At 41.5% G+C, this 23,300-nt stretch overlaps 1 protein-coding gene across 3 annotated transcripts in view; it reads left to right on the plus strand.

Annotated features, from left to right (window-relative positions):
* ENOX1 (ecto-NOX disulfide-thiol exchanger 1) overlaps nt 1–23,300 on the plus strand; it is a 581,569-nt gene that overhangs the window by 312,436 nt on the left and 245,833 nt on the right. Inside the window, exon 5 of one of the 3 annotated variants that reach the window (XM_046028124.1) lies at nt 2,767–2,913. The exons of 1 other annotated variant lie outside the window; for it this stretch is intronic. In XM_046028124.1, coding sequence (XP_045884080.1) covers nt 2,826–2,913 — 88 coding nt within the window. In that variant the 5' untranslated portion in view covers nt 2,767–2,825. Of the gene's footprint in view, nt 1–2,766; nt 2,914–8,436; nt 8,524–23,300 lie in introns of those variants that run through there. One more of the 3 variants, XM_046028125.1, reaches the window with a different exon arrangement.

Genomic DNA, 23,300 nt, shown 5'->3' on the forward strand with positions numbered 1-23,300 from the left:
CAACATACTTACTTTTTAAAAAAGTTATTGGCCCGTAATTTAGTTATGGCATAGTATAGGGAGAATTATATAATTTCAGGTAGATAAATTTGTAAGAAATATACTCAGGAAAAATAAAAACATATTAAAAGGATAACCAGTAATCTGACCTAAATTCATTTTGGGAATGAGGTAAGGAATATATACAATATACATTAGTGCATACATACATGCCTGCATTCTGAAACCAAACATAGATAGCTTTTGGGGCCATAAAAGGACAGGAACAGGGGCACCTGGGTGGCTCAGTGGGTTAAGACCTCTGTCTTCGGCTCAGGTCATGATCCCAGTGTCCTGGGATCGAGCCCCGCATCAGGCTCTCTGCTCAGCGGGGAGCCTGTTTCCCCCACCTCTCTCTGCCTGCCTCTCTGCCTGCTTGTGATCTCTCTCTGTCAAATAAACAAATAAAATCTTAAAAAAAAAAAAAAAAGGACAGGAACATAACTGGAAGATAATCTGAGCATGTAATTGTGACGCTTTCTTATCTGGATTGTTTTTGATGGATAATGGTGTTTTTTTTATGAATTTTGGGTTCATGTTCCTGAATGAATGAATGAATGAATGAATGAATGGAGTTTCTCCCTAAACACTTAGTGATTTCATTACTTGAATGCCTTCCATGTGAGTGAGCATTGTTTAGAGTTATCTTAAAGTCAGATGACTTTCTGCCGTCTTTTCTCTTGTTTAATCAACTTACACAGCTTTTCTTAAAATAGTTATTTGGGCCAGTCATTTCAGGATTTTTAAAAATCCTTTTCTTGATGTCTGTTTCTTTTATTTCCTTACCCACTCTGTCCCCCCAGCTCACCTTCTCAACCCTCCCTTCCTCCCTCCCTCCCTTCTTTCCTTCCTTCCCCTGTAGTAAGAAATTAATGTGGCATCTACCTCAAGTTGAATATGGGTCCAAACTTCTGGAGTCAAGATAACAATGAGACACTATAAAGCTAAATTCTTAGAGGAGTTCAACTTACTTTGCATAACACTCCCTTGAAAATAATGGATAATTAAAATGATTTGGGCAACATCCTCCCTGAAAATAGGTTTCAAGTAGTTAGTCATTGATTTGGGGTAACCTGAAATTATCTGGATAAATAAACTAGACCAGAATAGAATACATAATAAGTACATAAAACCCAGGAAAAATTTATAAGACTGGAAACCTGTGTTCTGTCAGATTGAAGACAATGCATTCATATCTTCTTATCCCAAAATCTCCCTGAAATCGTAGTAAAGGGTCAAAAAAGCGACAAAAAGATAAAAAGAGAATGAGAGCAAGAAAGACCAAGCCAAGAAGGAGATGCTGCCAAGTAGGAGATGTCAGCAGATTTGGGGAAGATGTCACCATGATGGAGGAGGAGGAGCTGAGCTAGCCTGGGAAAAGCCTGCAAATTCATTCTGCAGGACCCTGGGAGGCTTGGAAGGGTGTGAGCATTAGTCCTCTCCCTGCATCACACCATCCCTACCAGTTCTCCATCCGTGCTGGATGCTTGAGGCACAGTCTCCAGCTAAAGTGACTCAGAGATGCTCTGGACTCATGGAAATGCAGCCCAGACTGGAGAGGTAAAGTCAGGAGAATTAAACTCCACAGGGAACAAGTTTGACCCTCCTGGACTATTTCCTAGCAGAGCTCCAGAGCACCTAGTGCTGGGGACCGGCTCTTTAAATAAGAGTTTAAAGGATGCTCATCTAGAGAAACTGAACAACTCAAAGAAATGACCTGACTGGTGTTTGGAATTCCCATCAAAATGACTGGATTCCCCACCCAGTTACCCCACAAAGATGCTTGCCAGGTAATAAAAATGCCCTGCACCCACGCAGGGCTTCCACTTAGTCTTGTAAAGACTCACTCTTCCAAAGTGTGTGTGTGTGTGTGTGTGTGTCTGAAATATAAATGATTAGTGAGAGAGTCATCACCAGTGAGTATAAGCCCCAACATAAAATACAGAATAAAATATAGAGATCAAAACAGAGAAGTTGGGGAGTTTGCTCAGTGAAAATATAGAAAACTCAGAAGTAGAAGAAAAACTTTTAAGAACCTAAATATCTTCAGAAAGATTAGAGGACAGTATTAGATCTACAAAATAAAAAGGGCATCCTATTTAAAAAAAAAAAGGATAATCTGAAGATAAGAGCTCCTGGAAATTAAACTTACAGTAAAAAAAAAAAAAATCCAGAGGTATAGAAGATAAAGTCAAGTAAACTTTCTAGAAAGTAGATTAACAGGGCAAAGATGGACAATGAGGGAAGAAGGAAAAGAAGGTAAGAAATGCAGTGGATGAGTCCATGAGTTTCAGCATTTTATGATAGGAGTTTCAGAAACAGAAAACGGGAAAAAATGGTGAGGAGACAAGTATCAAAAGATAATACAAGAGAAATTTCAAAATGAAACAATAGGCATATCCACATTTGAAGGGTCCAGAACAATGGATAAGAAAATATCCTCACTGAGATCCTTTAATATGAGGTTTCAGAATACCAGGGATTACAAAGAAGATTCTAAAACCTTCCAGAAAAATAGGTCATATATAAACGATCAGGAATTCCAATGACACCAGGCTCCTCATGTGCCCAAAGACAGTTCAGCCCTCACAATGCTTAGGCGGATGACTTTTTACTTAGGATTCAATGACAAGATTAAGTATAGCAAGTGTTGAGTGTAGAATTAAGACGTTTTCAGACGCTCAAGGAAGGTCTCAACAAATTTACCTCCCATGTACCTTTTCTCAGGAAGCTACTAGAGAATGTGCTCTACAAAAATGAGGATGTAAACCAAGAAAGAGGAAGCCATGGGATCCAGGAAACGGGGGACCCAACACAGGCGAGAGGCGCAGGGATTTCGCAAGATGGTGTTAAAAAGAAGCCCCAGGACAACAGGTGGGCAGCTGGCCTGGGAAACCACTAGACCAGACCACTCAGTGGGAGGATCCTCGAGGGAAGACTAGATGTGACAGATTAACCGTTGATAATGGAAACATCATGGTGTTGATCACGGAAAGAAAAAATGGTTTTAATAGGGCTTTTGTAGTTAAAAAGTTTAAACTTTAAAAAAAGTGCAGGAGCAATAAGTAATAGACAAAAAGGCAGGGGGAGCCACCAGAAAAACTAAATATTGCACAAGCTAGGAAGTGTTTTCTTACAGTATGTGGCTCGATAGTAAACAATTATTATACAGTCATAACAATCTAAACACAGAGTTTTGATTCAACCCCAAATCGCTACTTTAATGTACTGGGGAGATGCGGGAGGAAGCTTGCTGGGAGGTGGTGATGGTACAGGGCTGCTAAGTTTTTCTTTGTCTACTAGGGAGACAGAAGGTAATCTCTAAAAACGGTAACTTGAGAAATATCAGCATGTACACATTACTTAAATTAAATTTGGAAGTTGAAAGTAGTTTTCTCTTCCACGGCAGGATTCATCCTCTTTGTGGGGAGAGATGGGGTTGGTTACCGGTTAGTCTCTCTCCTCTGGATAACACATAGATTTACCAAACTGAGAGTAACTAACTGGGTGGGGCCAAAGACTTACCTGTGTAGCGAGCTCACTCTGGCAAATAACTCTCCTTCATAATAAAGCAAGCCAAAAACGCGGTCTCCTCCAAGGAACAGGAAGGGGTGGGGGTGGGGGACAGGTGATAGAGGGGATGGTTGTTTTTAACTATAGGCCTTATAGCTTTTTTTTTTTTTTTTTAGCTTTTTTAAACTATAGGCATATCTTATTTTAAGAAGTATGAAGTGGGTTTTTAAAATTACTGGAATTAGAAGTAGTGGTTGTAAAACCAAAGTGTACAACCCACCCCCACTCCTGTATACCACAAAAAAACAAAAACAGAGGAAGAAGCTGATGGTGCTTTTTGGGATCTCTTTTGGAACTAATGTATTTATCCCACATCTAATAACGAAGTCGGGGCCCTAGGACCCTCTGCTGGTCTCACCCCAGCCAGCGTTGCCTGCCATCCACAAGCACACCCCACATTCAGCACTGAAGCTCTACAGGGTCACTGCGTGGTCCCTTGCAGCATCCGTTCTTCCCCTCAGCTGGGCCTGTGCTCCCCTTCCGCTCACACGTATTCACACACACTCACCCAGTCCCAGAGTCTCCCTGTTCCACTTTCCCCATTTTGTATCTCACCTCAGATTCCTCTCTGAAGGGTCTTCAAGAAGCCCTGGATCATAGTGTTCTCCCCTTTGTTTTAATCCTTGTTGTATTGCATTTGGCACCACTTACCACAGTCCTGCTATGTTGTGTTGTGTTGCTTTGTTTTGTTTTTTACTTGTCCTGTCTTTGCTGAAAGCTAGAAGGTGACAAGGGCAGGAACCATGTTGCACTGGTATTTATTCCTCCTACAGAGCTTGGCTGAGTGCTGACATAATCCAGGTCCCGCCTCAGATAATAATTAAATGAATAAATTAATCTTTCATTAAATGTGGAATCTGTTCAGTCAGATGGCCCAGAGTTAAACATCTCTATCCACATTAATAAATATTACTGGACGGTAAGGATTTTGTTTGTTTTGTTTTAGGGAAGCTTACATGCTTTCTTCTAAAGGGGAAGATTGCCTTCAGAGCCCAGAGGGTTACCTGCTCCCTAAAATGTTTGCTCTACTTCATTTGTGGCGGATGTATAAAGCTTCTCACCTGGAGGGTCAAAGATTTCCTTTGACTCTGTAAGGATTCCAGGTAGCCTGGCATTGAGGAAAATTGCAAACAGGGTGTTGCCTTGGCTACCCCACCAACCCCAGCTAGAGGAGCTTCTAGACATCACCCTGTGTCTGATCCACAGTAGCATAGGCTAAGATGAGGCGGGAGAAGGGAGAACCTCTCCTGAGGCCAGAACACTAAAAAAGTCATTCCAGCAATACTCAAGGATAACACAAGCACCGGTTGGGGGGAGCAGCTGTGAGTGGCCCTGGGACTTATATCCAGAGCTTCTCACACCTGAGCACCTGAGGTCCCTTTCTAATTCATCAGGTTGGATGCCGCATTGCCCCAATCTTTTTATAACCACTAACTGATTATCTTAACAAATTACACAACAGGATTAATCTAGAACCTTCCTATGTGCAAAGAGTGGCATACTATGGACCCAGGAAAGAGAATGAGGTAGACCTGTTCAGTTCTGTTATGGGGAGAGCTTTAACACACACTGCCGAAGGGAAAGTCAGCATGGAACGGGAGGATTCCCTTCTTGTCTTTATGGCAATGTCGCTGTTTCAGTTTGCTCTTCCTTAACCACTGCTTTTACAATCACAATCATCCCCTCTCCTGCTTTTTCTCCATTAACTTTTATCCCTATTTGACATATCATGTATTTATTTTGTTTATGATCTATATATTCCTTACTGGAATGTAAGGTACAGTAGGGTTTCTGTGTGTTTTATTTACTGCCCCCCCCAGTGCCTTAAAATGACTGTATGAATGAATTTGTATGAAAAAGTGCATTATTTGCATAGAATATTATTCATCCAGAGTCTCTAGAAGGCCACAAACCTACCGACAGTTCTCTGTGAGCCGTAGAACTAAGGGCACGTGGGAGGAAGAGTAACTTCTGTTGCATATATCTTACCGCATACACGTATCACTTCTTAAAATAAAAACACTAGTTTAAGAGGGAGTCCCATTTGCAGTGTTTCTCGAAAGGCCATAAAAAAATAGAAGTTATTTAGTCAGCACCATTTACTTCTGGTCCCGAGATAATGAACACCATTTAGAATTTCCCTTCTTTTCAGAAGTCAAGTTATAAATGCCCCATGATTCAAGCCCATGGACTTTATACTTTATGAAGACTTTATCAGATCAGACTTTTTATTTTCCATCAAAGTGGTGCCATCTGTACTGATGTTGTAATGGGGCAAAAAAAAAAAAAAAGGTTTTTAGGTCAGATACATTTATAACTTCTTACTAAGTGACCCAAGCCACATGACTTAATCACCCGGAGCCTCAGTTCTCCTACCTCTAAAACGGGGATAATTTTTTCTAGGAGCAGAGGGTGTTGTCAAAGTGAGACAGGATGAAGTCTGAATATTCAGTGCCCGGCGGGAGATGGTTCACAGCAGGGCTCAGTAAATGTGAAGTCCTCCCCTTTTCTCTGCAGAAGGTGAGCTAGAGAGCAGACTTGTAGGGATATTCTTCTCTCTAGGTTCTCTCTGGTGGTTCCAGCGACACCAGGGAGTTTATAGGAAATGCAGAGTCTCAAACCCCACCTGATCGAATGAATCCGCATGTAGTTTAACAAAATACCTGGTGATTTCTCTGCACCATGGAGTCTGAGAAACTCTGTTCTTATGCTTCTTAGGCAGTGTTTCTGACAGGGTTGCATTAACTGTGTTTTTTATTTTCTGTATTTCATGATACTTGGACATCCTAGGGCCTCGCAGATCCTGGGGAAGGTTCTGTCCTTGCAGGGTTAGCTAATTCCTAGAGATCTGAAACAATTGGCCTAGGAACACTCTTTGGATGTGCAGATCAAGCCATCCTGAGACTTTGCCCCAACCTGCCTCCTTTTCTCAGGCTCTTGCAGTCCAGAATATTATCCCCCGCCGCCGCCCCCCCCCCCCCCGCCCAAATTACCTCAAGGCCAGATACTGGACAGTTGGGAGCCAGTCGTAAAGGGCAGAACCCACTGAAATTTGACCAACTAGCCAACCCTAAACCTCTTATCTTGCCTTGCTTTGCCTTTCCTGCAGAAACCACAAACAAGTTTGTTGCACAAGTTCCCCCCTTATTCCCTCTGATTCCAGCTGACCCTGGTGCCTCCAGACCCTCTTGGCACTGCATGGCCCCCTCCTCTTGGGAACTGCATAGAGCAATGGGTAAACATCTCCTAAAATTCTGGCCTTACCTGATACAACCAAAATCCAGGGGCGTTTTCAAACAAGGCTGCCCTCTTTAAATGTGTTTCCTAGTTTAGTGCCACCGGCCACCATTGCCCCCCCTTCACCTTGCCCACTGTAGTTTCATGGGAAGAGTGTGAGGGTGCCCAGCAGAGCCAGTATGGTGGGGGGAGAGCTGACCAACAGACAGAAACACCAGAAGATGCTTGAGCCACCTCATGAGCCTGAAATTACTTTTAAATAGAGATGATCAGGAATAACCATGAACAAAGTTGTAAATCTGCTTAAGGTAGCACGACTATGCCAAATGCCAGTAATGCTCCTTAAGCATCCGCTTTGAGCATTTCCGAAACTGCTATCACAAATGATTAAGACCTCTGAGATAATGGAACCGTTTGAATTGAAACACACAAACTTATTTACAGAATGTCAGGGAAACAAATGAAAACCTGCCATCCACATCCATTCATTTTTCCCTGTGGCTTCGTAATGTGGTATATGTGTTTATGTTGAAATAACTCCTGTCGGGGAACAGCCCTTCTGTAACCCAGCCGCCAGCCTGCCGCCTTTGCATGTGCCTCTTGTCTCTCCTGTTTGGAAAAAAATCTTGGTATATGCAAGTGAGCAACCTGAACCCAAAGTGAATTAAGGCAGATAGTCAAATAACATAGAAGGGACTTTTCTCCCTCGGACTAAAAAAAAACTTGAATGAGTGTTTATTTCAGAAATATCCCACATTTTTTAGATAAGATGATGAGAACACAAGATAGCAATTTTATAGTAACTTTTCCCTTATAAAAGTTTTTATTACAGTTTAATTAAGAAATTAGAATTTGATTAGCAGCATTTAATTAGAAATATTAGACAAGGAGATTTTTTTCCATTGTCTTATGACTATCAGTTTTGTTTCCTTGAGACATAAACCCTTCTCACCAGAAAGGTAATTTTGTGAGATGATTACCACAATAAAGTTGTGGTATCTATCACCACTGTATGTACACGTTAAATTTATATAATTGTTCCTGCCAGTTCTACCTCAATAAAGCTGGGGAAAAAATAAGCCTATCGGTTATGACCATAAAAAGAGACTTGGGCTGCAGATATCAGGAGTCTGCGCCCCATCACCTGCTCTATCACATTCAAGATTGCGGCCCAGGCAGTGTCTCAAATCAGATTCCTGGCCGATGTGACTGACAGCATCCCCCAAAAACAGAGGCTTATTTCGCAGTAGGTATTTTGTTTGATTGCTCCTTGACCCTTTTCCAAGAAGCCTAATTTGCCCAAGGGAATCTCACACAGGAAAAGAGTGTTTGCATCTGCTTAGGGAAATGTGCCTGAAATAATGACTTATTTAGAACGGAGAACGGAATGGAATGGATTGATAAGCCAGTTTGAGCAGGCAGAGAGCAACTCTGGGCCTCGTAACCCTTATAAAAGGAGCCGTGCAGCAAAGCAGTTTGCCCAGACTGGGTCTGGCAGCACCCATCTTCGTTCCACAAATGTCGGTCTCCTCTCCGTAAACTCCGTGCAGAATTCTTAGTCTTACAAATGCCTCGAGGCATGTGATCTTGTCCTCCGTGTCACAGCCACTTCCAAGATGGTGAGGATTTCTCGATTCAGTCCTGCAGACGCCAGTGTAGAAATTGCTCCCCGAGGTATGTTCCCGTTTTAAATGTGGCATCCCGTGGGTGACTGCAGAGAGTAGCGGTGCTGGAATTGGAAGCACTTTCTGGGGGGTGGAGGGAGTCAAGTCAGCCTGTGCGCGGGTGCGGGGGTTTGCCCCGGGAGAACTTGACTCAGCTTCTCGCTCACTTACTGAACTTAAAATGAACCAGCAGTCAGAAGCAGGAGCTGACATCTCATCTCGCAGGATGAAGGATGAGTTGAGGCACATGAAAAAACCGAAAAGAAAGAAGGAAACAGAACATTGCCACTGTATGGCTCTTTGGTGCTGCTGTTTTCTATTTCTTTTGCTTTGTCTTTTCTCTCTCTCTCTCTTTTTTTTCCTCCAAGAAAATGTAGTTAATTTTTTAGAACCATAACCTCAAGGCCAGCAACTCCTTTGAAATGGTAAAGGTGACAACAAAAAGTTTCTTAAAATAAATTTTAAAACCTGAGGTTACTTTTTTTTCTGTCTTTTTTTTTAATATTTTATTTATTTGACAGAGAGAAATCACAACTAGGCAGAGAGGCAGGCAGAGAGAGAGGAGGAAGCAGGCTCCCTGCAGAGCAGAGAGCCCGATGTGGGGCTCGATGTGGGGCTCGATCCCAGGACCCTGGGATCATGACCTGAGCCGAAGGCAGAGGCTTTAACCCACTGAGCCACCCAGGCGCCCCTTTTTTTTCTGTCTTAATCTTTCTCTGCTGTTCAGTTAAAAATGAAAACAAAAATGGAATCATGGACCACATTTAAGTGAGCAAGGTTAAACTTAAAGTTGCATGTATGCACAGCAGTAACGGGAGTTTGTTTGCCTTTCTTTTTAAGTTTAAATCTATCTTTGCACAATTAGCAAATTATTAAGTGACCTTTCCTTCAAAGTCTGCAAGCAATTGCTTGTTTCCACTAATAAGAGAACATGTTTTACAAGGTTCACGTTGATTAATTGACAAATGCTGATAAAATCAAAGCAGGACTAAAATGCAGTGCTCCAGCTGCAGTATAAATTACTTCTGTTCAATAATGTTTCAAGTGACTATGCCTTTATGGTTTACCTTTCAATAAATATTACTGTCTTAATTGAAACATCCATTGTGGAAATTTATCTCCGAAGATGACTGTCAGGAACCACAACTCAGACTAAACATTTCTATAGCTCTGTATGTTTTTCTGCTCAATTAAAAACATTGATTGCTATGAGTATTTTAAAAATGGATGCTTTATGGTTTATGTGAAATGAGCACTAACACATTCTAATATACTCTGAGAATCTTGCACCCTTGAATGACCTAAGTGTAGTGTTTCCTACATTTCTGGATAGCTTCAACTATAACAAAAAATTAAGTGTCCTAAACCACTTAGCCTTACACCATTCACTAAGAGCATTACATTCTTGGCCCTTTGCCATCCAGCTGTTGTGGCAACTATGTTGGGCTCCATTAGAGGGTCCATAGCTGGCTGTTTCATGTTCATCCGTGTTTCAGGTGTCAGTGGGGCATGGCCAAGCTCAGCTTCCTAGTTTTGCTTATGAGTAAGCAGCTGTCCAGAAGGGTTTTACCTCCCAGGTTAAACCTGAAGGCACAGAGGCTCCCAGCAGGAGGGGAATGTACATTAGGTCACTGAAGAGTTCCTATTCCTCTCTTGTTGAGATTCATACCCATGGGGTAGATTCACAGACTCTAGTGTCTCCAGAATATTTAGGGGTCCAACTGATCTGATAGTTTTGTCTGGACATCTTAAGCTGTCCTACCACATCTAGCCTCCTGGGAAATTAGACATCTTCCAGAAGTGATTTTGACATACTTTTCTCTGCAAAGTCATTTTAATTCAGCAAATTTCTATCAACCCTACTATATGGCAGGCACTATGCTGGGTCCTGGGGATATCGATATGAACCAGATAGATTCTTTAACCGAAAGGAGTTGACAATATCCAATTCTAACTCCAAACATTTATAATTTGTTATTTAAAAGATATCCACATATAACTTGCAAAAATGTTTTTGAATCCCTATCATGTACCAGGTACCATTCTAGATGTTCAGTAAATATTCCAGATGTCTTCTATCTTCAGTATCTGTCAAAGATCACTGTGCTATATAGGGCCTCTAAGGCAAATTTCATTTGCCAGTTTTCTGTTTGAACCTCCTGAGCTGCTGGTTACCAAGTGATAGTTGTAGTCAGGAATACCACACCTCACTAGACCTGTATTTAGATTAGTGGGACTGAGCAGAGATCGTCACTCTGAACTCAGTCACAGGGCGTGCTGCTCTCAGGATGGGCATGAAGACCATGGAGCAGGTATATGGAGTGTGTGATGAGGGGGGTCAGGAAAATTTGGGACACCCCAGAATCAAGTGATTTTTGGAATATGGATGTCAGTGGAGGCAGATTAAACTGGCTGGCAAACCAAAGTTCAGGGATGAGCAGAAGTTGCAAGGGGCTAGTAAATCATAGAATTCCAAGTGACCGACTGGAAGGTAAGGACAGAAGGCAGACTAATGAGGGAGGTGACAGAGAAGCAACCAGTTTAGTAAGAAGAGATCAAAGCAGGTCAACAGGCAGGTGAGTTTTTCTGGCCATCAGCCCCGCGTCAGCATTGCAGAATTCCAAAAGATATGCAGCTGCTGGGGTCAGTTCAACCATCAAGAGATTCAGGCTTAAGTGTAATAAACAAGGAGAAAAATCTCTGCTGCTAAGAACTTGGTAACAAGAAGTGAAACGTGCTTCCAGTAATCTAGGTCACAGGGCTGTGGGCAGGATGGGCAGCCCGATGGAGAATTTCTGAGTTTGGGCTCGTTATGTTCTCTTAGCCCAGACATCATTAAGACAGTGTCTGGCATGCAGGAGACACTGCCCAAATGTTCCACAGAACCGACCTGGCTTCCCAGAGGGAGGCAGGTCCCACAGTGCAGCGAGTTTTATAAGGCAATATAAAAATTAAATTGCCCCCGCACTTAGTGAAGAAAAAGAAGCACAAGAGAGTCAAACACAGGAGGAGGAGGCCTGTTTGCCTAACTGATACATGCATTGTCCCAGAATTCGTGTTCCTTCCCTCCCATGCTTTCTTCGCTGTGGGGTAGCATTCAGTCGGAAGGGGGACAGAGAGTGGTAAGGAACATGGGACGTTCTAAGAGCCTGTGCTTAGCTGCTAATGATCAGACTCGTTTTCCTTGTGAGAGCATTTGGAAGGAAAGAAACAAAAATGGAAAGGTGAGGGAATTGAAACCCTGCCAGACTTCCAGATTTTGTCTGTGAAAATCTACGTGAGATGCCAGAACGTGGCTGGATTGCTTGGGGCACGCCCAGAATCCCTTCCTTCCGTCCATCAGCAAGCTGCTGCCTTCTGATCTCCAGCCCCCTGAGGCTCATCTGTGTTTATGGCCATCGCTGCCAGTAAAAATATTAGGAAAGATCATTCTGGGCAACCTTAATAAAAGTCTTACTGTGCTGGCGTTGTACATCATCCTTAGAAGTTGCAAAACCCAGCTTTTTCAAAAATGTCCTTTGCCACCAAGTTGGGTCAGTGAGATATAAAGACCCCCCGGGCAGCCTTTCTGCCAGCTGCTGTTCTGTGCCCTGATGCCACGGAAGGCCGAGAGCCATTCCTCACCATGTACTCCTGGACCAGTATTCCCCATTTGGACACTAGATGGGGCATTGTTATTATTACGGCGACTCTCAAATGTGAGTAAGTAAAACCCAGAAAAGATGAAAACCTCTTTTTAGAACATCACGCTGTGCTACCGAGTCAGAGAACACTGCAGGAGGAAACAGCCATGAAAAATCCCTAAAATCCAAGCCCTGGCTTTGCGTTTTTACCTGAGAAAACTGTGACCAGCCCAAGTTCATGCAGTGGGCCAGCAGCAGACACCTCCCAAAACTGGGAGTCAGAATCCAAGCCTTGAGAGCCTAGAGCAGCCCTGCCCCATGCCTCACAGCCTACACTCCCCAGGAGGAGGCATGCAGGGCCCCACGGGCTCAGGGGCCAATCACACAGCTCTCAGAAACTGCCTCCTTTTATATGGGGAATTATAATCTTATAATTCCCCATATAAAAAGGGAATTACAATAGGACACTCAAGCATCCTAAATATATTCTTCCGGAAACTTGGCTCTACCTCTATAGATGGCCCAAAGAAAAATATACAATGCACACACTCCAGACGCTCAGTTTATTTTTTTAAACTCTCTCTCTCACACACACACACCGGTGCACACTTAGACACTCACACATAATACCCCTTCGAAAATAATACCAATATGAATGGATGAACTTCATTTTATAAAAGAGGAATAAGCAAAATATTACCTATTATATTTAGGTTCTGGCTTCCTAAATGTCCCTTAGGTTTTTAAACTCTGATTTGGCTAGCTTCTAGGCACTATGAAAGTACATCCAAGTTCTGTCCTCCTCGTCATCTCTCAGCCACTAACCAGCCATCCTCCCTTGAGTGCTAGAATCCTCAGAGCTTAGAGCCGTTGCCTAGAGCCCAGCTGAGGACAGGGACTTCCCATAACTCCTTTCCTTCTCCAGGCCTACTGACCTTGCTTTTCCCCTCTCTTTTCCCTCTGTGGCAGGAGATGGGCAGAGCACAAAACACCAGGCCTATCTTGACCTGCGCTCAAGCACCAAAGTGACTCAGTCACTGAAAGGAAATTCTTGATTTCACCTCAACTTGTGACCAGTAGGCGCTAGCACAGAGCAGAATTCTTACAGACCCTGTAGCTAATGGCACTTTGCAGGCTTTTTTCTTGGCAGGCCCTCTTTCTTAAAGAGAGTAACTTGCATTTTAAGCAGACCGAGAATGCGTGATCACTGTGATATGCTTTTTCTCATTTCAGCAGGAACACCTGTCCTCACAGGCATGTAGTGCTGGTTCCCAGTCTTACTTCAGTTCCGGAAGGATTCTCACTTTCTCTGCTTCTAGCAAGGGGCTCTCAGTCCTCTGCTCTTTCTAATTATACCTACTTCCTAAGCATCTAGGGTGCTTGGGAGAAGGGCAGGCTGGTGAGAACGTAACCATCCACACTTCATGATCTTATCTCATGTTAGGCTTTGCAAACTTAAATCTTTTTGAAGCAAAACACTTTTTTATTTTTTTAAGATTTTATTTATTTATTTGACAGAGAGAGCACAAGTAGGCAGAGAGGCAGGCAGAGAGGGAGGGTGAAGCAGGCTCCCTCCTGAGCAGAAAGCCTGATGCAGGGTTCGATCCCAGAACCCGGAGATCATGACCTGAGCCGGAGGCAGAGGTTTTAACCCACTGAGCCACCCAGGCACCCCAAAGCAAAACACTTTTTTTAAAAAGAAGGTTTTATTTATTTAACTGAGAGAGAGTATGCGTGCATGTGCTGGGGACAGAGGGAGAGAGAGAAGGAGGCTCCCCACTGAGCAGGGAGCCCCACTGAGGGGCTCCATCCCAGGAACCCAGGATCATGACCTGAGTGGAAGGCAGACACTTAACCAACTGAGCCACCCAGGCATCCCCTGAAATCAAACACTCTTAAAAGTCTGATTTTTAAATTTGGCATGCATGGGCTGATTTGTCTTTTTCCAGCTTAGAATGCTCTCATCTGCCTGGTCGAATCTTACTCATGCTCTAAGATCCAGCTCAGAAGTCATCTGCTCTGCTGAGCATCTGCCCTCCTTACCCATGTCCCCTTCCTGAATCCTCGCTCTTTATTCTGAGCTGCCAGAGCATGTTCTTCATACTGCTGGAACAGAGTCCCAGTCTGGTACCCCCAGGTATCTAGCTGTCCGTCCTGCCAGCCCAGCAGTGGGCTCTTGGAAGGCAGGACCCGTGGACTGTGCCTGATTCATCTCCTTTTACCCACGCAGAGCAGAGTGAGTGATGTGCACTGTCCCTATGGAAGGGTTGGACCAATTTATGTCAGCATCAGCTCTTTTAATATAAGAATTCTGAGGTTGAGGAAAATACAGCCAATTAAAGTGTAATTTAAAAACCATAGTCTTCTGAAATTTCCTGAAGAAAGTTTCCAAAGACTTAAGTTTTGTTTTTTGTTTTTTTACATATTCTTATTTTTAAAAGAAAAGTGTTACATAAAACTAGGCATATCGTACCATGCTTTGGGGGATACTGGTCATTTATTTGCTTCCCACATCAGAATAGGGTAGGAATTTTTGTCACCGATTCACTTCGTTTTGTATAGAAGATGTCTCCTGGAACAGTTGTATGTAAATCTAATAGCTGTGCATCCAATAATGTATAAAAAATGCATAGTTTAAAGAGAACAGTTTAAAGAGAACATTTTTCCAACTGAAAAATATGTAAAAAAGATAATTTCTGAATTTATCAGGGAATTTCTCTATTACAGAGAAGTATTTCTCTTAGAATGATAAAGGCTTGCCTGTGTTCCAGTCGAAACTTGCCTGGCATTAATATCATGCTTTTCCATAGCCTATTTAAAACACTGGATTTACTCCTAAGAAGATTTAATTTATACAACAGATACTCTCAGCTTACTACAGTGCAGAACTCTTCTCACTGTCATAAAATTGGTATGTATTATGTATTATTTCAGGTTCAGTTAATAAAAAATTACTTGTGTGGGCATTTCATGATTTTAACACACATCTTATTGGAAGGAGTCAGTGTATTATACTTCTGATCTGCAGGAAAAATTGAGGACTCTTGTGAATGTTCACACAGATCCAAAATATGGGAAAGGACACCAGGCACAAATCTCCATGAAGTGCTTGTTATCCAAAGAACCAAAGACCCTGCTCTTGGCTCTGAAGTTTTAGATGTGTTTTATTTAAATGTTTCCATTTTTCTTTTTTTTCTAGATTGGCCAAAAGGGAATTGAAGAGGGGTGGAGTCCTGTGGGTTTGGTGTTGTGGCTGTGAATTTATAGTGAGTGACTTAGTGTCCCTGCTTCCTCTCCTGTCTGCCCATAAGGACACAGCAGTAGTCCTTTAATAATGCATTCACTGAGTTGAAAAATAATACTCTGATTCTGGAACTATGCATTTAACACATTCTTAGCAAATGCCATGTGGCAAACCTAGTGATTTCAGATTATGCCTTGCATAAATAAGACACAGGCATGTTGACCTTTTTCAGTAAACAATGCAGAGATGTTGAATACCTTTAAAATTCAAATGCAGCTTTTAAAATGTGTTCTCCTTTCCATGGACAGCTGAGACCTGCTGCACTAATACCCAGCTAATCTGAGGTCTGTGAGGAGCTTGGGAATCAGTCAGACTCCGTTCATCACTACTTGTTTTAGCTCCGTGTCTAGACATGCTGGGGACCGCTCTGTTCAGGGCCCCCTGCATTTAGACGTTTGATTCCCTGGGAGATCTTCCCCATGTCAGACAGTTTGTCTCATGAATATCACGTTTGCACTAACACATATTCCTCTACCCAAATTTAATTAAGTAGTAAAGCTGATCTTTATTAGAATTTTATTTCAAACATAGGTATCTCCGCTCCTATTTAAAAAAAAAAAAATTTTTTTTTTAATTGATGAAGTCCTTTCTCTTTTCTGCAAAAATACCAAAGACAAAACCCCCCACCCTACTGTGAGATCTCGTCCAGCTTTTATTACTGCTCCTTGGGATCAGAGCTCCCAGAGCCATGCAGCTGCCTGGAGATTGCGTTTACCCAAAGGTGACTGTTACCAGCAGACCCGCAGTCGTGCCTGGGGGCAGGTAGGTTCTGGACCAGGGCCTCCAGGTGGGAGAGCTGCTTCTGACCTATTCCACTGGATTAAAAATTAAAATCTGTTTAGAAGCAAGCTGCTCACTTCTAGCCTGGAGCATCTAGTAGTATTCACAGGCTAATTAATGTGTTTTAAGGGAATAGTGTTTCCTTCCTCCTGGCTTCAATCCCTGCCCCCCCCCCCCCGCCCCCCACCTTTTTTGTTCTACTTCTCTTGTAGGTCTGCTCTCTGGTTAGGACAATGGAACTAGTCATCCTGATTCTAATCTTCTGAGCTCAGATACTGATTTGGGAAGACATACAACCTTTGTAAGAAATGACATCTATATTTAGCTTAGTGTAAAGTCATTTTCAATCCGTTAACTGGAGTTTCTAGTTAACAGAGAATCCTCTTTCGATTGTAACTGTTTAGGGAAGATTGCAAATAATATTAAAACAAGTTTGCATCATAAAGTTTAGCTAATATCCTGGATGCAATACATAATTAACCCTACATTTATACTTCCAATACTGTGTATTGGCACTGGTCTTCAAACTGACGATGCAAATACACCAAAAATGAATAGAACAGTCCTGCATTATTTCTTTTTCTTCCATACCCATGACATTTTTTCTTAAGAGTACTGGTTAGTTATTTGCAGGATGTCTTTGATATGGGTTTGTCTGATGCTCTCTTCTGATTAAATTGAGGTTATACAGTTTTAGCAAGAATATCACAGAGGTGATATATCCTTCTCAGTGTCCCAGGTCAAAAGGCATATGAGGTCAGTATATCCTACCACTGATTTTAACATCCTTTTGGTACCACTAGTTGAAACAATACTATTTTCTTCTTAGGAAGCCAAATTCTATCATTAGAACACAGTGCTTTATGGTTCTCGTAACTGAGGTTTATATTTAGTATTTGAATAAAACTGTGCTTTTATACATAGAATATACATTTTCCCCTGGATCAAAATGATGCTTCAGTGATTTTTTTTTTTTTTTTAAATAATGGACACTTTTTATGGTATTCCAGTTTCAGGCATACATCAGGACACTCCGATCTCTAGTTTCCTGATCTGTCGAGCTGCTGTGGCAGTTAGAGGAGCTAACATATGTGAAGGCTGTAGATGCTTGGCAAATCGTAGATAAAGGAGAATTCCGATTTTGATCATTTTTGTCCAAAAAGGAAGGAAGGAAAGAAGGGAGGGAGGGAAATGAGAGAGGGAGGGAGGGAGGGAGGAAGGAAGGAAGAGAGGGAGGGAGGGAGGGAGGGAGGAAACAAACAACTCCCATTCAGTCCCAGGGCAGTAAAATGTCAAAAAATGTCAGGAGTTGGTTGAATACTGTAGTAAGTACTATAAGCCGATGTTTAACTGTTCAACATATAGAAGCATATCGATCACAATTAATATAGGGATTTGTAACATTTTGGGGTCTTCACATCAGCCACCTGTTTCTACCTCTTTGCTCTAAGATGAACTTTGAGCTTTGCGTCCTTCCCACCCTTTCATTCGTGTATTTGTTTTATACCTAATTGTCAGACCTGATTACTAACACATAATGGATATGAAAGCCCCAGGTCAATCAGACTTTGAGGTTAAGACTTCCTAGATCTAGATAAGGAATAGGACCATGGTTTAAATATTTCTCAGATTAAACACCTGGGCCTGTTTCATTCTTTTAGATATTTATTCCATATTTTTCAGTTATTTTCTATAAGGAGCTGTGTATATAACCTTAAAGTTTTGGAGGCAAAGTGTTTCCTTGAGGTAAAAAATATATTAAAATGTCTTGTCTGTTGCTTTATGTGTTTTTATTATTTCTGAAGCTGTTTTCTGGATCTATAATACACTCACGAACAGGTCCGTAGGCTTATCGAAAGTGATATAGTATAGCCTAAAAATTTTCACAAGAAAAATCTGGCTCATTTCTCATTTATTCACTGAATATCTGTGTTTTGCTGGGTAAATGCTGGACACACAATAGCGAGCAAAAAAACCTAGCATGCCTACCTTGTGGAACTCCATTCTAGAAGAGACAGGCATTGGGGCAAGTAAATAAAATTACAAAGTTAAATAATGTGTTGCTATTAGGCAGGATGGCCGTTAATAATGCAAGAGAAAGACGTCAAAAAGATTTATTGACCACTCAACCAGTGCTCTGTCTTCAAGAGTCAAAGCTAGGGACACCATAACATCACATTCATGAAACCTTTAGATTGGAAAATATGAAAGGTCATGTTGCTTACTTTCCAACCAACTCCATACCTTTGAGCAGAGGCAACTAGCTTCTCCTTTGAAAACCTCAGGAAGCCTTCTCTCCTTCCCTTCCTCTTTTAATTAATGGATCAGTTATTTGTTGACTATATCCCCAGTGGCTGTCAAATTTTGATGTACATGAGAATCTCCTTTGGAGTGGTTTCAAAAAATGCTTGGAACCTCACCTCAGATCCACTGAGGGTTTAGAAATCAGAGTGTGGAGACCAGATATAGTTACAAAAACCTCCTCAGGGGATTCCAGTGTCCATCAAAGGCCAAGAATCACTGTATTCCGAGCACAGAGGCTAGCTCTGTAGCTGTCAGTAGAATCAGATATCTGCCTGGGGGACAACATGCTTGCATATATTATGTAAGTCCATTAATGAGGGCAATTGATTGCTCTATAGAAAGCTCACATTGGGGCTCCTGACTGGCTCAGTTGTCTGCCTTCTGCTCCAGTCATGATCCCAGGGTCCTGGGATTGAGCCCCACATTGGGCTCCCTGCTAGGCGGAAGCCTGCTTCTCCCTCTCCCGCTCCCTGTGCTTGTGTTCTGTCTCTAGTTGTCTCTCTCACTGTCAAATAGATGAATAAAATCTTCAAAAAAAAAAAACTCACATTTTCCTCCTTCCACACTAAACTCACATTTTAACTGTTCTTATGCCTTGGAAATCCCCTATTTTTATCCACCAAGTCGCCTGAGCCATAAACAGGAGAATCATATTTGAATATTAACTTCTTGCATCATTACCTCCATATTCCAATTGCTCACCAAGTCCTATCTTTCTGTCTGCAGAAATATCTCTAATCTACTCCCACTGTCTCTCTCCTCTGCTACTGCCATATCTTGCCTGGACCCTAGTAATTATTATCAGAATAGGTTCACCTCTTCAAGCTTTCCTCCCTGTGAACTTCCCCTCTATATCACTTGAAGAATTGTTTTAAATTACAAATTTGATCCTGTCACTCCCAATTTAAAATACTCCATTAGGGCCCCATTGCCTATGGAAATCAAACTCCCTAGCATTCCCCTGCCTGTATTTTCAGTATCATTCCCCACCATTTGCCCCTTAAGCTACAGCCAGACAAAAACACTCATTTCTGTACATGCCATGTACTCTTCACCCGAGTGTCTTTGTTCATAGTGTTGTTGATCATTGAAACACTTTTCATTTCTTGTTAATGCCCTTCCAGTTTTAACCTTCAACCATCCATGAAGAAAATCTAAGATCACTTCACTGGGAGCATTGATTGATTCTTCCTCTCTGTCCTTGATATAAACCCATGTTTTAATTAAAGTACGTGTTTGGCTATCTATCCATTCATTTATACCTGTGTATTGCCCTATATATCTGGGCCAGTCTTCTTTGGAGTGAGTTTTTTGTTGGTTGTAGGACTTAAACCAATGCTATGCAACAGGAGTTAACTAAATATTCACTGAGCCAAAGGGGAAAAGAATGAATGAACCTGAAATGGGTTTGCCATATCCCATTGGTCCTCATTCCATTCTTTGATGTATCACTTAACTAATCTGATCTATCTTCTATATTTGCTTTCCTTTTAATATGTGAAGATTAGCTTCACCCTTTCTCTTTTTTCCCTGAGTCACCAAGCTAGTAAATTGTTATTCCAAAACCGACACCATTCTTTGGAATTCTGTAGTTGTTGTGAGCAGTTTCAGTGTGGCACTAAGTTCTCAAGGTCAAATGAGCTAATCTTAATAAACTTGCTACAAACTCAGATTTGCAGGGAAGAGAAGTGGGTAGTATTTAACCTAATATCCTATCTCATTGGCGCCTATATTCAGCGGCACATTTGTTTCTTATTCTGAGAGTATCTGAAGATACTCTGTCTTCCCTCTCTCTATTCCTACTACCACCTGGGCTGAAATTCCATGCCCCTGGGGGTTTATTATACCATTTCCAATTACTGCATTGTGTGCTTGCAGAGGGAGATCCACAAAATAGGAATTGAGCAATTTTTTCATGTTTTTTGCGCATTGTTAATGGCCTTGCCCCGAAGTATTTCTATTTGTCCTTGTTCCTTCTCTTCAGGTATGTTTAAATATATCCCATGTACCACCTTTGGTTTTTTTTTTTTTTTTTTAAGATTTTATTTATTTATTTGACAGACAGAGATCACAAGTAAGCAGAGAGGCAGGCAGAGAGAGAGGAGGAAGCAGGCTCCCTGCTGAGCAGAGAGCCTGATGCAGGGCTTGATCCCAGGACCCTGAGATCATGCCCTGAGCTGAAGGCAGAGGCTTAACCCACTGAGCCAACCAGGTACCCCTACCTTTGGTATTTTTTCAAAATGTTCAGTTCCAGTCCTTTTGAGGATAGGCCTCTCTAGCATTCTTCTAAGAATTCTTCCCACTTTCATGATTATCTTTACTTCTGTGTCATTGTTGCCATTTACTTCTCATTTTTGTAGAACCAGAATTCACCACAGCAGTTCTTGTAAAGACAGCGATTTCTGTAACGGCATCCCCTTTTCTTTCTCTAAGATTATGACTATAGAGTTTTATATGATCAAAATTTTATATTTCAGAATCTCTTTTCTATTAGAGTTGATATGTCTGTGTTCATAGCATACTTACCTTTTCACTGAACTTTTAAAATGTTTTTCACAAGTCAATGGCGGGTACCCGATTAGAATTAACGTTCTCTGTCCTCACTATTATGAACATCAGGCTGGTACAGTAACTTTCTTCAAAGAGTCCAGTAATCTTTATGTTGTTATTGACTTTTTTTTTTTTCTTCCTTGCAACTGGTCAATATTAAGGCTATAGAAAGCTCACATTGGGGTTCCTCGAAGGTTGTGAACAGACTCCTGCCATTCCTGACCTGGTTTAACTAAATCATTATGAATCTATTTTCCATGACTTTATATAAAACTCTTTTAAAATATATATTTTGTATATATTTTGGTCTCTTGGTTAGTGAATTCTGAGATTACTTTCTATGCTGTAAAATGTGCTTTAATTTCTTTCTACTAAAATGTTTCCTTTTACGCTTTGAGCAGTAAAACCCTAGTTTTAGTATTTCATGAGTTGGTGAGTAAATGTATGTTTATATTCTCAAGACCTTCCTAATCCTTTCAGTCTGTCTTTTTATAAAAATTTTACTTCAGTTTTCTAGTTGATAAGATAGCATCTTTATAGAGGAAAACATTATATTTAGGAAGCATGAATTTAAATTCCTTCACATCCTTCTCAAAGCAACATTTTAGGGAATGTAAACTACCATTGTCATTCTGTAGATACAGAGACCAATATAATCGAATAACTCCACTTAACTGTAACATAGTGAAGAGAGACACAACCCTGTCCTTTCAGTGGTCTCCGCCACTCTGGATTTCCCACACTGGGGTTTTTCATTCCCTTCCTGGGCTACCATTTTCCCTTTCTCTCCCCATTGAGGTATTTTTTTTAATCCCTCAAGACTCAGCCCATAGTTTTCTTCTCTGTGCTACTTCCCTGACACCCCAGATGAAAGCAATCTTTCTTCTCTCCTCACCACACATTTCAATAATAATTTATAAAAAATATTATTGATCGTAACATCTTTGTGACCGACCTCCTAGGTATTATGAAGACCTAGCATTCTACAATTCGGAGCAAGACCAGTTAGTAGGCATAATTTTTTTCTTAATTGCTGTATCTAAAAGAAACATGTTACAAGACCTTTCAGAATACCAACTGTGTGTAATATTTTGTGTTTTTAAATGAAAAGTGAAGTAGATAGGTTGTATGAGTGACATTAGTTAATGTTTTGAAACATGGGAGCCGTAATTATCCCCACACATTTCAAAAGACCTGGGCATCATTTTTTTTTTTTTTTTTTTTTTTTTAGGATCTCTTAGTACATTCTTTTTTTTTTAAATTTATTTATTTATTTTTATTTGCTTATTTACAGCATAACAGTGTTCATTGTTTTGGCATCACACCCAGTGCTCCATGCAGTACCTGCCCTCCCTATTACCCACCACCTGGTTCCTCAACCTCCCACCCCCCCCCCCCTGCCGCCCCTTCATAACCCTCTGGTTGTTTTTCAGAGTCCATAGTCTCTTATGGTTCATCTCCCCTTCCAGTTTCCCTCAACTCCCTCTCCTCTCCATCTCCCCATGTCCTCCATGTTATTTGTTATGCTCCACAAATAAGTGAGACCATATGATACTTGACTCTCTCTGCTTGACTTATTTCGCTCAGCATAATTTCTTCCAGTCCCGTCCATGTTGCTACAAAAGTTGGGTACTCGTCCTTTCTGATGGAGGCATAATACTCCATTGTGTATATGGACCACATCTTCCTTATCCATTCATCCGTTGAAGGGCATCTTGGTTCTTTCCACAGTTTGGCGACCGTAGCCATTGCTGCAATAAACATTGGGGTACAGATGGCCCTTCTTTTCACTACATCTGTATCTTTGGGGTAAATACCGAGCAGTGCAATTGCAGGGTCATAGGGAAGCTCTATTTTTAATTTCTTCAGGAATCTCCACACTGTTCTCCAAAGTGGCTGCACTAACTTGCATTCCCACCAACAGTGTAAGAGGGTTCCCCTTTCTGCACATCCTCTCCAGCACACGTTGTTTCCTGTCTTGCTAATTTTGGCCATTCTAACTGGTGTGAGGTGGTATCTCAATGTTGTTTTAATTTGAATCTCCCTGATGGCTAGTGATGATGAACATTTTTTCATGTGTCTGATAGCCATTTGTATGTCTTCGTTGGAGAAGTGTCTGTTCATATCTTCTGCCCATTTTTTGATATGATTATCTGTTTTGTGTGTGTTGAGTTTGAGAAGTTCTTTGTAGATCCTGGATATCAACCTTTTGTCTGTACTGTCATT

Source organism: Meles meles, chromosome 14 (genome assembly GCF_922984935.1).
Source record: "Meles meles chromosome 14, mMelMel3.1 paternal haplotype, whole genome shotgun sequence".
NCBI lineage: Eukaryota > Metazoa > Chordata > Mammalia > Carnivora > Mustelidae > Meles > Meles meles.